This window comes from Oratosquilla oratoria, chromosome 9 (assembly GCF_046742065.1).
Source record: "Oratosquilla oratoria isolate Oo_2021 chromosome 9, ASM4674206v1, whole genome shotgun sequence".
NCBI classification, from domain to species: Eukaryota; Metazoa; Arthropoda; class Malacostraca; order Stomatopoda; family Squillidae; genus Oratosquilla; species Oratosquilla oratoria.
In genome coordinates, this window is record NC_134785.1 from 74,004,156 (window position 1) to 74,020,900 (window position 16,745).

General features: G+C 44.0%; 1 protein-coding gene across 13 annotated transcripts in view; it reads left to right on the forward strand.

Annotated features, from left to right (window-relative positions):
* pnut (septin 7-like protein pnut) overlaps positions 1 to 16,745 on the forward strand; it is a 579,804-nt gene that overhangs the window by 360,771 nt on the left and 202,288 nt on the right. For all 13 annotated transcript variants that reach the window (XR_012966748.1, XM_076190980.1, XM_076190979.1 and 10 more), the window contains one exon: positions 5,682 to 5,817. Coding sequence is in view for 12 of the 13 variants with exons in the window: in XM_076190980.1 (XP_076047095.1) it covers positions 5,682 to 5,817 (136 nt within the window). In the remaining variant the exon portion in view is untranslated. The remainder of the gene's footprint in view (positions 1 to 5,681; positions 5,818 to 16,745) is intronic.

Below are 16,745 nucleotides of genomic sequence, written 5' to 3' on the forward strand. Positions count from 1 at the left end.
TGCAGTGATTTTACACACACACACACACACACACACACACACACACACACACACACACACACACACACACACACACAGTTGGAGTTACGGCCCCCAATGCAGCGGTACTGAAGTTATTTCAGCCCTAGGCGGGATTCGAACTCGGACCGATGGATTAGTGGTTGCGAACGCTACCACTGCGCCGTCGAGCCGTAGTGTGTGTGTGTGTGTGTGTGTGTGTGTGTGTGTTTTCACATATCGCTTATCCAGCATAGTAATTTTTCCTTTTGGAAAAAAGTGGCTTTGAGAGTATTAATTATATGTTTATTTATTTATCTTTATTTTATAACACATAGGTAAAAACCACAACACGAATAATGACAAGTATGAAGGGGAAAAGATTACGTACGTGGCACCAAAATAGTTGGGTTAGATTTAATAGATTTGCTGAATGGAATCCATTGGCTGAGACAAACACAAGTTACATATTGTTAGAATCTATATACGGTATATATATATATATATATATATATATATATATATATATATATATATATATATATATATAATAAGCCACAATACACTATAATTCTAAGCCATCAACATCGAGCGCAATCGGTTAACCCACTCAACTCCGATGACAAGATGTCTTGTCATTTGGTCAAATAAAACAAAAAATCATAAAACACAAAAATGTTTGATCAAACACCAGAAAAATATGACGTCAATCCTCGCTTCGCTCGCAGCGAAGCGAGGACTGACGTCATATTTTTCTGGTGTTTGATCAAACATTTTTGTGTTTTATGATTTTTTGTTTTATTTGACCAAATGACAAGACATCTTGTCATCGGAGTTGAATGGGTTAAGTCACCAACACTTGTCACGTGCTAGCCTGGGTTCGAGTCCTTGGCCGTACCACGTTTGAGGTTCTGCATGTTGGCCTCCGCGAGTCGCTCGTTGTTGATGGCTTAGAATTAAAGTATATTGTGGTTGATAAAAATGTGTATCTGTTCACTGGAACCCATTCAGTGTTATATATATATATATATATATATATATATATATATATAGTGTGTATTTTTATTTTTATTGTTTATTTGATTTAATGTATATATATATATATATATTTTTTTTCATTATATAAGGTACTTGTTTATTTTGTCCAATTTATACTATTTATTTCCTGGCACCGGAAAGCCTCGCCTTTTTGGACAAATTAGGAATCACTTTCGTGTCCTTATAAGGTCATCATAAGACCTTTGTACCTGCTGTACGGGTTCATTACTATTCTCACGTCACACCAATGGCGTTAGCAGCGCCTCTAGTGGCGGGAAATTAAACTACGGCTATTAATCCTTAACGGAGTCTTCATTAACGAGCTCGTTATGAACCTCTCACAATTAAACCTTTCACCACGGAAGGGTCGTTGGTGAGGAGACTGCAAGAGACCATAAGGCCTACACTAGGCAGTCCCATGTCCATTACCACCCATCATTCCTATCCATAAAGTTATCCAAATTTCTGCAAGAGACCATAAGGCCTACACTAGGTAGTTCCATGCCCCCCTACCACCTGTCAGCCCTATCCAGAAAGTTATCTAAACTTTTCTTAAAACAACCAATTGTACATTTAAAGAACTTAAGGATGGAAGTTTCTGCAAGAGACCCTAAGGACTACACTAAACAGTTCCATGTCTCCTACCAATTGTCCTTTTTATAAAACAATCCTTTGTTTCAGCGCTCAATGCATAGTAACTAAGTCTATTCCATTCGTTAACCATTCGGTTGGTAAACCAGTTTTTGCCTATTTCCTTACTCAAATTTGCCCAATTTAAACCTATAACTACGAGTCCTACCCTACTGTCTTAATATGATGACCTTGCCTTTGTTGAGTAAAATCGCCTGGCGGAAGCTTAGTAAAAGGTTTCTGAAATAGTTAAAGGGTGAACTACTGGAGGGTGTTTAGTTTGGTAATGATTAACTAGCTCCGCCTCCTTTGTCCCGTCTTGGACTGTGATTGGTCGGTTTGTGGTGAAGGCAAATGAAGACTTTTTTTTTCTGAAATCGGTGTTTCTATCCTTTGAGGAAAATATCCCACTGAAGAGGTAGACTTATAGGCGCGTTGAGAACGAGTGGAATGTCTGTTGAGCAAGGAAGTGAGAGGGCTGGGGATGAGTGGAGTGTGTGTAATGTGTATAGATGATACTGTTATGCAAGGAAAGGAAGGGCGGGAGATGAGGGAAATATGGGGTGCTTATGTGTAAATTAGATTTTGACTCGGCCTGAAGGGATTTCTCTTCGTCTGCTCTTTTTATGCATGATGGGACGGAGAGAGGTGTTTCCAATTAATTGAAGCGGCCTTGCTGTGGATATGCTGTGTCTTGCTACATTGCTTTTGACCCAGGGCGGTGGGCGGGATACAGGGATGACCCGTCATCCATGAGGAGATAAGATGAGATGTGGGGAAAGGGTGGTGGATGGGAGTGGAATGGGTGGGAGTAGGTACCTGCCTTTGATATGGCTACCTCCCTTATAAGGGGGAGAAAAGCTCTCGTTATATAGATAGATTAGCTGGAAAAAGGAGATGATAAAGATACAAATGATCACTGATTGTTTCCAGTTCATAAAATAATCCTGCGTTACTCTGGGCCATAGGGGTGATTCTAAACTCCCTAAAGACTTCATAAGAGTTATGACGTCACTACGCCCAGATTAGGTCATTTGAGGCGAAGATGTGTATGGGCGATAATTCGCCGTCACTTCGTATAGAAATAAGCCAAAATCGTCATAGTTTTTTTTTTTTTTTCCCAGCCTGTATGTGGTAATAGTAAGTTTACTTAACAAAAAGTAAATCATGAAATGATCCAATATAAGCTGACGACAATATACTAATAACTTTAACACACAAAAAATGAAAAGATATATCTATATCAGACCTATCCCCAGCCTAACTTAGCCTAGCCTGACCTAACCTAACCCAACCTAACCTAACCTAACTTAGCCTAACATAACGCAATCCAACCTAACCCAGCCCAACCTAACCTAACCTAACCTAATTTAGCCTAACATAACTTAAGCCAACCCCAGCCTAACCTAACCTAACCCAACTTAACCAAACTTAGCCTAACATAAACTAACCCAATCTAACCCAGCCTAACCTAACCTAACTTAGCCTAACATAAGCCAACCTAACCTAAATTAGCCTAACATAACGTAATCCAACCAAACCCAGCCCAGCGTAACCTAACCCAACCTAACCTAACTTAACCATCACCAAACCCAGAATTGGATAAAATCGTTCCTTGTGGAGGATATTATCACACCTAATGACATCCCAACACATTAGGCAAAGGGGTGGAGTCGTCTCGATGTACTCAGACCCTAATTGGCTGCCGTCTGGGCGGACGGTCTGATTAAGGGCGTGCATTGCCCTTTTGCGAAGTGGGCGTGGCTCATTATGCGACCTGCCAGCCCCGCCCAGTCGCGTCTCGAGGGGGCGGGGCTTGTATGAACAGCGTCCCGTGGTATTTCGGGGTTTCCTTGAAGAGATCCTTGCTTTCCTCCTCCTCCTCCTCCTCCTCCTCCTCCTCCTCCTCCTCATTCTCCTCTTTTTCCTCCTCATTCTCCTCTTTTTCCTCCTCATTCTCCTCATCATTCTACTCCTGTTCCTCCTCATTTCCTTCACCTCCCCTTTTCTTACTCCTACTCCTCCATCCCCCTCCTCCTCCTCCTCTCCTCCTCCTCCCCCTCCTCCTCCTCCTCCCCCCTTCCCCTCCCCTCCCCCGCCCCTTCCTCATTCCCTCCCCTCCCACTCCTCCTTCCCCTCCCCCTCCCACTCCTTCCCCTCCCCCTCCCACTCCTTCCCCTCCCCCTCCCACTCCTTCCCCTCCCCCTCCCACTCCTTCCCCTCCCCCTCCCACTCCTTCCCCTCCCCCTCCCACTCCTCCTCCCGGTCGTCTTCCTCCTCTTCCTCCTCCCGGTCCTCTTCCACCACCTCTTCCTCCTCCCCGTCCTCTACCGCCTCCTAACCTCCTCCCAACCTCCTCCTTTTCTTTCTCTTCTTCCTCTTCATCCTACTCCTCCTCTCCTATTTTGTACTTAAAAACGAGAGTCATGTAGTGTAAAAACCCTGTGTGCTTAGGCGGATGTCTAAAGTGCTGCCTACCCATTAGTCCACAAGGATAGAAGCGCTGGTCGGCTACAGTCGGTAACAACAAACAACATCACAGGAGATCCCCGTGCCGTAACAACCACAAGGAAATCATCACCCAGACTTGTATTCATGGTCCACCCACTCGTTGCCAATGATGACCCACTTAGTAGTACACGTCTCACGCCCACCCCGCAATATGATCATCACACAAAGGATTACAAAGGAGGAGTATGTCGATAAGAGACCTTTTGGTCCATAACTAGGTCGGATTCGAAAAAATATATAATAACGATAAATAAATAATATAATAATAAAAATAAAGCTAAATAATAAATAGGTAAATAGTAAATAATAATAAATGGACAAAATAGTAAATAATAATAAGCAAACATAATAACAAACAAATAATATTAAATAAATGGCAGGCATTCACATCGTATTTAGGTGTTTATCGAAACGAATCTTAAATCTTCGAACTGAACTACATTGCACTGCCTCTACAGGGAGTTTATTCCATTCATTAACTACACTTCGACCAACTTAATTATGTATGCACACCCACAAAACCGTGCCCTACGCTTTACCCTAGTCAATAAACCCCGTTACCTCCATTACCCCATTACCGAATACAACACATGACCCCATACCACCGGTGTAATAACCCATTACTAGTAACCACGCGCACCCATTACTGACACAAGAAGTGGCCATAACTTGCCCCCATAAACCATTTGTTCCCCATCGTTGAATTCATTTGTTCGTTAACCGGGTAGAGCAGTTGTTCGCGTCTTGTATGGGGACCCATATTTGTGTGTCCTAGTTTTTTTGATAATTGATTAATTAGTTAATACTATTTGAGTATTTATTTACTGGTTTGTTTTGTCGGGGGTCACTTTGGATTTTTTTTTTATCCCCTTACGTATTGTTTGACCCAGTTATGGACCAAAAGGTCTCCTGACGGTACTTCCTTTGTAAACCTTTATTGGCCGCATAAGGATTATGTAGTCAATATATTAGTCACTTTAATGACACTCCTACGGACCAAAGTCACACGGATTTCTTATACAGTTTGAGACAAATTTTGAAAAAATGCGTGTGTGTGTGTGTGTGTGTATATATAAAATGTATATATATATATTTATTTATTTATTTATTTATTTATTTATTTTGCTACCCCTCTATACTGCTACCTTCCATTTGAATCTCTCCATAACCACCACTGTGCCCACCTCTTTGATGCGGTATTGTACACAAGAATAGAATCCCTAATTATTGTTGACACTTATGAAATGCTGTTTCTCAAGGTGAAGGATGTGAGGAGCACTTGTTTCTCAAGCCTTATTATATATATTTTCTTCCACATAGTAAATTGGTTTTTCAAGAATATACATTTTCTTCTCTTCTGCAGAATAAATTGGTTTCTCAAGCATATATGTATTTTTTCTCTTCCACAGAATAAATTGGTTTCTCAAGCATTTATTTTTTTCTTCTTCCACAGAATAAATTGGTTTCTCAAGCAAGTATATATATTTTTTTCTTCTCTTTCGCAGAATAAATTGGTGAAGGAGATGGTGAAGGAACGGAGGCCGAGGGAGGTCGACGGCTACGTCGGTTTTGTCAACCTTCCGAACCAGGTCTACCGGAAGGCGGTCAAGCGAGGGTTCGAGTTCACTCTCATGGTTGTCGGTAAGTCGCCGCCAGATTCCTCTTCATACGTATTTCCACGTATGAAGCTTAAATCGTGTGTTCCCGAGGCTAAAGGGGCTATCACACTGGGCAATTTTTCCTTCGACATCCTACCTCTAACCTCCATGTGAATAAGGAGATTAGGACTTGGCTTGCAGAAATCTAGACTTTTCTAAGAACGTTTCAACAGTATGTCTTACATTCGTATCTAGGTTTACAATCACTCAGTTCATCATTCAGTTTTGCTATATATGACGGATAGATAATTTGATATTTGAAGATTTGTAAAGTAAATTATTGTGACCGAAGTCGTTTTTACTTAACGAGCTCTCAACGGTCGACGCTGGTGAAGTCCGTGAAAGTCCAGTGTGATAGCCTCATGATAATATGACCACTATGGGTCTCCTAATTAAGGACTGACTGACCTTTAGAAACCCATAGCGGTCGAGTAGTATCGTTTTAGCTTCGGGAATGCATAGTCTAGGGTTCGAATCCCAACTGGGAGGGGCTTTATCGTCCTTGATACCTGGCCAATGCCGTCCCCCCCCCAAAAAAAAAAAAAAAAAAAATCTGGTTTTGGACGGTCGACATTGTCCAGCTGAATGGGAAGACCCCTTTCTTGAAGAGGACCTCGCCCGGTCGAGACCCCAGTGAGGATGAAAGTTCATATCCATTGGCTGCGTAAACTCACTTTTTTGTGTTGGAAACGAAATCCGATAATCGGGTTATCATACTGAATGGGGTAATAGGGTCAGGCTGTCTGATATTGACCCGAGTCTCTTCGTAGGGCTTCCACTGAAGTTACTGAAAGTCTTACAGCCAACAAGTTATGTTACAGAACCACTAACGCATTATCATGCTAGACATTTTTTATTTATTCATTTGTTTGTTTATTTCTTTGTGTTTATTTGTTTAACTTATTTGGTTACTCTTTGGAGTTGAAAGTAAACAGGATCTAATAGCATTCGTAATATCAAGGGAGGGAAAGGAAGAGAGAGAGAGAAGGAGGATGTAAACACCATCTGTTGATCAAAATCATCCAAATGTCATTATGGGTAGATCAAGTCTTGTAGCAAACGTAGGCAGTGAACTGTCTGATAAGAAACGAAAGGGTGGGAGGGGAGGGGGTGGGGAGGAGATAAGTGGGTGATAAAGAAAAAAAAAAAAGTCAAAGAAACCAAGATGGAGTTTGGTTGGGAAAGCGACCTGGAAGAGAGACCTGTGTGGAGAAAGCAAAGATGAAGCAGCTTGGTGGTGGTGGGGGGGGGGGATGAAAAGGAGGAGGAGGTGTGAGAGGTCCTTGAAGAAGGGTGGGGGGACGAGTGCCCCTCCCCTGCCCCCTCGCCGCCTCGTTCTGCTCCAACTCAAAAGGAACCAGTTTGCTGCAGGTTGGAGTGGAGCTGATGTTGGTCTCTTTTCTTTTGCTTCTTTCGCCTTTGTCGTTCCTTTACTGTTAGTGGGGTAGTGAAACAGTCCGTTACCTCCCCCCCCTCCCTCGCTCCTTTCCCCCAACCTTTTCCCCCTTTTTCTTCCTCCTCCCCCCGTGTCTGTCTTTGACACGAAACCGCGCACATACAAACGAACGTATGCACGCACGCACGCACATGTACGCACCGTTCGTGAAATGTGATCCTCCAGCCTTGCACGATGTCGCAGGTCCTCCTCGGAACCCGCGTCGAGTGCAGGAGACCCGTGCAGGTCCCCTGCTCCTTCCAAGTTCCGTTTGCCGTTGTCCTCGCGAGTTGTGCGAGGCCATTGGATCGAGGTACGAGGATGGTCCTCTCCTCAGGAGGTGCGAAGCCGGCCTCGATTTTTTTTTCTTTTTTTTTAGAGAGAGAGAGAAAGAAAGAGAGAGAGAGAGAGAGAGAGAGAGGGTATACCACTGTACCACGGAGTTGAATCAGTGCGAAGGCAGACTGAGTAAATACCAAAGTACCATCCAAAGATCGTACATTATTCGATTGCATAAAATAGTTTTACGAGTTTCTATAAAATCTAGAAAGCTCGTATTTTTTGCAAGAATGTGGACCCGTTATAAGATTTGTTTAACGACTGCCAAGCGATTTTATTCACCAGGAAATACTTTGAACCTCACCAAGAGGGACGTGATGCGTGGAACGTACCACGTGATGCATGTAACGTACATGATGCGTGGGACGTACCACGTGATGCATGTAACGTATATGATGCGTGGAACGTACCATGTGATGCACTTAACGTATATGATGCGTGGAATGTACCACGTGATGCATGTAACGTATATGATGCGTGGAACGTATCACGTAATGCACTTAACGTAGATGATGCGTGGAACGTATCACGTAATGCACTTAACGTAGATGATGCGTGGAACGTACCACGTGACACATGTAACGTACATTATGCATGGAACGTATCACGTGATGCATGAAACGTACATGATGCGTGGAACGTACCACATGTTGCACGTAACGCACATGATGCATTGAACGTACCACGTGATGCATGTAACGTACCACGTGATGCATGTAACGTACATGATGCGTGGAACGTACCACGTGACGCACGTAATGCATATGATGCGTAGAACGTACCACATGATGCGTGCAACGTACTACGTGATGCATGGTGTGCTTGTTGTAATGAAGGAAGATTGAAGGTCTTTTGGGGGGAGGGGGGGGAGGGTGCGAGGTTAGATGCCGCGGTTGTTGCGCGGAACCGCGTGTGATGACTCACGCGCTCAGTCCTCCAAGCGCCTCACTTTCCCGCCGCTTTCGCGACCACGACGCGACGTCGGAGCTAGCGAGCGACCTGCACGTGAGCCGGTTGCTGGAATATGGTTAGAACATAAGATGAAGGAAACTGCAAGAGACCATAAGGCCTACACTAGGCAGTTCCATGTCCATTATCATTTATAATCCCTGTTCATAAAGTTATCTCATGTTCTTGTAAATTTTCCCTTTTTCATTTTATTTTAATTTTTATTTATTTGTTTATTTTTCCTCCTAAAGTGGATCCCCATATTTCGGAAAAATGTAATATACTGATGGTGACTAGTCAACAAACTTTAATGTTTTATAGTCTGATATAAAAAGATGTACCATAAAAACGTACCATCTGACACAGTTATCGTAGAAACTGACATTTATAGTACCACCTGACATGTATCGTGCCAAAATAGAATTATGCCACCAATAGACACCATCATCGTACCAACGGTCAATTATCTTACCAGCTGATAATTATCGTACATCTGACAGTTATTGTACCAACGTTAAAACGATCATATGAACAGGCAATTATTGTATAATTTTACAAAATTATCCTATCGGCGGTCAAAAATGTCTACCGAGGACTTCGATGATATCTTGCGATTTTAAAGGTTCTTCCTTCAGGTTTGTGGTAGAGGGCTTCTGGTCCAGACGACCAAGAGGAAGGAGACTTGCTCTGTATCCTTCGTGAGGGGTAGTGGGTGGGGGGGAGAGGCAACAACCTTGTACCACCATATAAGGAAAGTCTTGCCCTCTCTGAAGTAGAGGAGCCAATCAGTGGGCCCCTTTTGGTCGAAGGGCTTGTTTGCTTGTGGGATTTTGGCTGAAGAACATTGGGGGATTATGTTCATTATTTTGTGTAGTTGTTGACGCGCGCGCGCGCGCACACACACACACACGACTTGGTGGCGCAGTGGTTGCGATCACGGCCGCCACTGCGGCGGTCCGGGTTCGAATCCCGCCCAGGACTGAAATAATGTATCACTGCGCTGAGAGTCGTTACTCCAACTCTCGTGGGCGGGGAGTTGGGTGTGTGTGCGTGTAAGGTCACAGCATTACCCATAGGTTGGCCATATATGAGTTCTGAGCTCTCTTCCGGGACCAAGAGTCCAACACGTGATCCAAGACCATGATGAATCACACACACACCAGCCAAGTCTCACTCAAGCAGCAAACTTCCCTACCACAAACAAACAACCTGCGACCTTATCATCACTGATATGGCCCCGATCTCTATCCCCCCTCTCGGTCACAACAAACAAATCATCATTCTGGGGCTTAGGAATGAGATTAGTGGTACAGATTTGCTTATGACGTTAAAATTAAGAATGTGAAGTTGATTTCTGAGTGACCATGTTAGAATGATGGAAGTGACGAATGACCACACGACAAAAGTTGCTAGATGAATAAATAGGTAAATAAAATGAGTAAGTCTGTATTTACATAAACAAGTAGATGGATCAAAGAAAACGGGGAAACCGTCCCCATTCTCCCATTACCGTTACCACCCAATGCACTGTGTTGAAGGAGAGATCTCCCCTCTGCTCAGTAATACAGGGCAGAGATGGGCAGTGCAATAACGCGTTCGGCCCAGACTGCAGTGCAATTATTCATTGAAATAGGGTTGCGCAGTGCCCGGGCGAGGCATTTCTCTGAGCTAGATGGATGGGCTCGTCAACGTCCATTGTAAATCACGAAGGCTCGATGGCAGTCGCTGGGTCATCATTTTCATTCTCTTCCTCGCTTCCCTTCCCTTCTTTTTCCTCTCCTTTCCTTTCTTTTTTCCCTCGCTTTAACTTAACCTTTCCTCCCCTCTTCTTCCCTTCCCTTTTTCCTTTCTTCCCTTTCCCTCTCTTTCCCTTCAGTTTCCCTCCCGTTACCTTACCTTCCCTTTTCCCTACCCTTTCCCCCCCTTTTCCCTCCTTCCTCTGTCCTCTTTTCTTCTTTTCCCATTCCCTCCCTTCCCTGTCCTCTTCCCTTTTCTTTCCCTCTCTCTTCCATTCCTTTCCTCCCTTCTCTCCTGACTTCCCTTTCTTCCCTCTCCTCTCTCCCCTTTTTCCTTTCCCTCACTCCTTCCCTCCATCCCTTCCCCCTTCTTCCCCAGCCCCTCCTCTCGTCCTTTACCCATTATCTGGTGCTTTTATGCATAAGTTATTTATATTCAGCAGCCGTATGCATAATTGCTACAAGTTGACCAATTATTATTATTATTATTATTATTTTCTTTTTTTTCTTTTTTTTTTTTTTACCTCGCGCCCTCTTGTCAAATTTGCTCTCGCTGTTGCCTCTACAATAATAATTGGGCACATTTCCCGTGCGTGTACGAAATTGTCCGTTTATTGTGAAAGTTATTTGCTCCGTTGGACAAGTGCGCGGTCACCAAGCAAGGACCACCTACAGTGTGTGTGTACGAGGCTTTTGGTTAAATAATAATAATAGTAGAATAAATACAATAAAGAAAAAACAAAAAGTGATGTGCTGTACGCAAATGGTTCTTGGTTATCTTGGGAAAAATGAAAATAAACGAATAAATGAAAGAAAATAAATAGCAATGTCAGAAGCTTGGTCTAATGTTGTTCAGGAGAAGAAGTGGGTTAACGGTCCAGTTTAATGTGGTTCGGGTACTGATGGGCGACAGGATTTTGGCGAAGGCGACACTATTTTGGCGAAGAGTTGCTGGGCGCCTTACTACTCTTCTTTTCGTTTTTTTTTTCTTCTTTTTTCTCATTATTTATTCATTTTTTCTCTTCTTTTTCTTCCCTACACTTCTCGCCGTATTGCCCCGGTCATTAAATTTTTACCACCCTCCTCTCTCTCTCTCCTCTCTCTCTATCTCTCTTTCTCTTTCTACCTCCCTCCCACTCCTCCTGCCCCTTTGTGTTTTCTCTTGTTCTCAGAATTGGGGGAGGGGGTTGCTTGCTGAAGGAAGAGAAAGCAGAGTTGATTGAAACGTGTACAGTTGTCAGCACTTCCAACGGTTACAGTGTTTGGGACGGTATGTAGGTTATCATGTTTGTGTGTTTATTTGCTAACTTAATCTTGTTATGGTATGTTGATGGCGATAAAGTAGCTGCCCGTATGTGTCCTAACAATACTGTGTACACAAACATTTCTCTCGTGTGGTGTTGCTATTCCAGCGCTATGCCCATTATAAGTGGTGACAGCTGTGCTTAGGTCGTAATGGTGGGCTACAGTATATTGTTTTTTTTTCTTTTTTTAACATATTTATTTTTAGTCTTGTTTTATCTATTTATTTATCTATTTATTTGTTTGTTTTATTTGTTTATCTACGTTTTATGACCAAGATACTCCATATTTCACTTCATGAACTTTATGGGGACTTTATTTTCCCAAAGTCAACTCATCGATAAACAGAATCCTCTGGCTTCATACGGATCGACTTTTCGCCGTGCGTCATCCACGACACTAGGCAGTTCCATATCCATTACCTCCTGTCATCCCCATCCTTAAATCTGTCTAACCTTTTCTTAAAACAACCGATAGTTTCAGCGCTCACTACATGGTTACTAAGCCTATTCCATTCGTTGACCATCCTATTAGTAAATCAGAACTTGCCCATTTCATTCTTAAATCGAAATTTGTGTTGATGAATTTGGTAACGTGCAGGGAGAGGGTGTAGTGACGAGGGAGGGAGCTCTTACTTCGATGGGATGATTGAATTACCTTCGAGGTTAATACTCTAATTGCTTCAGGTTATTATATGGTTAAGGAGATTAAGCTGGGCGAGGTTAGGTTAGCTTTAGAGGGTTATCGAGGGTTATTGGATGGTGTGGAGAATAATGGTGATTATCATGATTAACTGGATTGTGTTAATAATAATGATGGATGACAGGATTAAACTACATAAGAACCAAACGCACGTGCGTGTGTGTGTGGTTAACGTCTTGGTTACTCATGTAGGAGGTCCAAGATCGCTCCCCGCTCGCAATGTGGGAGCTTCACCAACTGCAGCCGTTACTGTCCCATTTGAACAAGGAGATGGGTGTTTTGATGTATGGTCAGAGCATTACTCGTAAATCGGACAATACGAGGCCTGAACTCTCACTCGGGTAGGTGATAGTTGTCGACCATGAGTTCAACACGTGGTTAAGGGTAATGAATCTCACATACACGCGCGCGCGCACACACACACACACACACACACACACACACACACACACACACACACACATACACGCGCACACACATACACGCGCACACACATACACGCGCACACACACATACACACGCGCGCACACAAACGCACACACACGTGCACAAACATACACATGCACGCACACACGTGCACAAACATACACACGCACACACACATACACACAAATACACACGCACACACACACACACACACATACACACGCGCACTCACATACACACGCGCACACACATATACACACGCACGTGCACATACACACGCACATACGCATACACGCACACACACATGTTCATGTGCACATCTGTAGTCTCTTTTATAATGAGCGGCACAACCGATCTTAGGTGTACTTGAGGCAGTATTTTCTCGTAACGACCTATTTTTGCATCGTTTCCCTTCCAGAAGCTCTCTCCATGAAATTGAAAAAAATGAAGATTCTGAAGAAAAACGAGGGGATAATTTATTCATTATTTTAATTATTTGTTAATTTAATTTAATTTGTAATGGGAAGTGGTTTTAAGGTGAAGGAGGAAGAGGAGGGGAGGGGGAAGTACGAGGGAAATAAGGAATAATGTATGTGGGAATGAGCACACGATGACTGTGTAGTGTAGTATGCGTAATGGCTGCACGGGTTTGTGTACAGGGTAGCAGGGAATGTAATTTTCGGCGCCATAAATGTTGTAGATAAGGCAAAACTTTGAGTTATGCTGTGTATTTGGGATAAAGGTTGTGTGTGTGTGTGTGTGTGTGTGTGTGTGTGTGTGTGTGTAAGACCCACCCAGAATCACTCACCATCATCGCACTTCACCGGAGCACGTTTGTCGTCGATCACCGACGGACTGCCATAAACAAGCAAGCAATTGTATGTGTTTGTGTGTCTGTGCCCAAATGGTGTCACACAGGATGTGGGAAGGGATGATGGTGACTTAGAAAGAATAGATGGTGATGATTGCTCCGCTAGGTCAGGAAATGGTGATGGTCGCGGTGTTGGAAAGAACAGGTAGCGGTGATTGTGGTGTAATAGATGGTGATGATTGTGGTGGTAACAAGAATTTGATTTCAGTGCAAGAACGGGTGGTGGTGACTACGATGTTAGAGCAGGTGGTGATCGTTATTAGAATAGATGGTGATGATTGTGGTGTTTGCAAGAGCAAGAGATTAGTGATGAAACTTGTGACAGTCAACACCAAGACACGGAGATCAAAGCCGCAATTATTTTCCTTCTTTTTATTCTACCCCTTTTCTACTTCGTCTTTTTGTTCGTCTTTTTATTCGTCTTGGTTTTCCAGTTCTTCCTCGTCTTTGTCTTATTTTTCTTAATTTTCTTCTTCTTTTCCCCCTCTTCCATTTCTTCTCCCCTTTCTTCTCCTTCCTCTTCTTCCGTTTCTTCTTTTTCTTCCATTTCTTATTCCTCTTCCATTTCTTCTTCTTTTTCCATTTTGTCTTCCTCTTCCACTTCTCTCATTTCTTCTTCCTCTTCTTCGTCCTCTTCCTCCCCTTCTTCCCAGAACCTTCGTCGTCTTGGGCCTTGGCGGAATCACAAGTGTGCGCCGCACTGGGCCGCGTCGGTTGGGAAAGGGGGGGAGCTTAGGGAGGGAGGGAGGGAGCGGTAGTACAGTTACGGCTTCCTGCTCCCCAGGGACGATAGAAGAGGGAGTGTGGGGGGGAATGGGAGGATTGTGGGGGGGGGGGAAGACGCGAAACGCCAAAAGGGAGGGGGGCGTGGCCAGAGGGGAGGAGGGAGGTGCCGCGAAAGGAAATGGATTCCGGGTGGAAGGGGGAAGGGAGGGGGAGGGGGGAGAAGGGTAGTGGAGGGGGAGACAGGGGGATGACGCTAGGGGAAGGCCAGATGAGTAGCTCCACATCGTGTTGATGAAGGAAGAAAATAAACATTGTGTTGAAGAGGAGGGGGGAAATGGGGGAGATAGGGAAATAGAGAGAGGGAGACAGTAAGGGGGAGATATTGTGCAAATAACGAGGGACAAATCGAAAAGGGAATGAGGGTTTGTGTTTCTCTCAGGAAGGCAGAGGGAGGGAGACACAGAGGAATTGGAATTTAGGAAAGGGGGGGGGAGAAGAAAGAAAACGTGAGATGAAATGGCATGTTGTTCAATATTGCGATATTGGCTGAGTTAGACGGTGAGCTTGTTGAGATTCGCAGGAAAGTTTTTTTCTCCTTTTCTTCTAAAATCGTCCCAAAAGTACAGAAGTATATCTTAACTAAAAAAAAAAAAAAAGAAAAGAAAAAAAATTAACTCGAAAAAAACATGTCTTAACTCCAAAAAATACATGTTCAGTATACCTGATTAGGAGATCATACAAGCTAATAATACATGTACCTACTTGTTTATGGCAGTTCAATAGTGATCGACGACGACAGTGCTCCGGTGAAGTGTGCTGAGTGAGGCGGGGTTGTGATGCTGAGGTCTTTGGCGCTGATGTCAGCGGGGCTAACTGTGGAGCCCAATCCTTGACCCGCATATCCTTCCACACTCCGAGCAAGTCAGATCTGGATCAGCACACACACATACATACATACATACATACATACATACACGCATACACATACGTGCTTACCACAGTCTTCTTCCCCTTGTAAGGGGGGATGGTGGACTTAGAGCATACACCCATCCAAAACCTATTCGTCGCCCCCCACCCATCTTAGCACCTCGTGGACGAAGGGTCCTCCCCCTTCTCCCATCGCACTACTCAGGTCAGACATAGTACATTGAAACAGCGTCTTTACACCAAATGAAGAAAAAAATGGCAAATGCTCTGCTCACGAGAATAGTGACGCTGCCGTTGCAGAGAGAGAAAGAGGGAAGGGAAGAGAGAGAGCGAGCGAGAGCGGGGAGGGGAGGGGAGAGAGAAGTGGGAGGGGGGAGGGTCTAGCCTTCACCTTCACCTTCACCGTCATCTCGCGTGCCATTGTCTGGAGCATCAGAGCGTCGGCGGCGCCAAGCAAGCCATTGGGAAACGGGTGTGTGTGTGTGGGGGGGGGGGGCACTCCTGCGGTCATTATGATGTTAACGCTATTGAATACTTGCGCACTGATTACTAATCGCCCTTGCCTGGTATGCAGCCTCCTTGCAACCGCGCTGCAACCGCCGGTCGTTCTCCGCGGTTACCTTTGTCGCATGACCGTCACCACTGTCTTCCACTACCGTCTTCAACCGTCACGTGTCGTCGTCAGTGAGATCACCTGTTTCTGTAAATTCTGTCCCCGTCTTCACTGTCTATGACGTCACTCTCCCATCATTCCCACCGTCATCTCCCTCAATCGTTATCAATCTTTCTACCACATCCACCACTTCCACTTTTCCTTAGAGCGGTATATATATATATATATATATATATATATATATATATATATATATATATATATATATATATATATATATATATACACACACACACACACGCGCAGTAATGCGGATCACTTTAAGGAGATTAAAATCAGTAACGCATTGACGGAAATGCACCCCCAGATTTTTCGGTAACGCACTACCTGTCCGGCGGTAACGCGCCCACCTGTGCTGTTCATTTCCGTAACCTTAACCATAACCATATGTCTCGGCCTCCCACACCACTCCCATCACCCTCATCAAGAACAAATTATCTCCCACTCACACCCGGATTTGCACCCACCTCCTCCCTCATTAGCAACCTCCATCACCACCATCATCATCATCATCATCATCATCATCATCATCATCATCACCATCATTATCATCATCTCACACTCGCAATCAACGCTTGAGGCCTTTTTCATTACAATAAAATCATCATTGGTATTCAAGTCGTTTGTTATACCTTCGTTTGCAACCGCGCAGGGGGATCATGAACTGAGTGTTAAGCTTACAATGGTCCGTCGTTAAATACAAAAGGACTAGAGGCGCAGGTTTATCAACGTTGGAAGTGAGAGAGAGGAGTGCGAGATGGAAAATGTGATCAACCTTCACTGAAGGTTTGTAGACAAATATTGTTCGTCTTCTCCCCTTAACCAT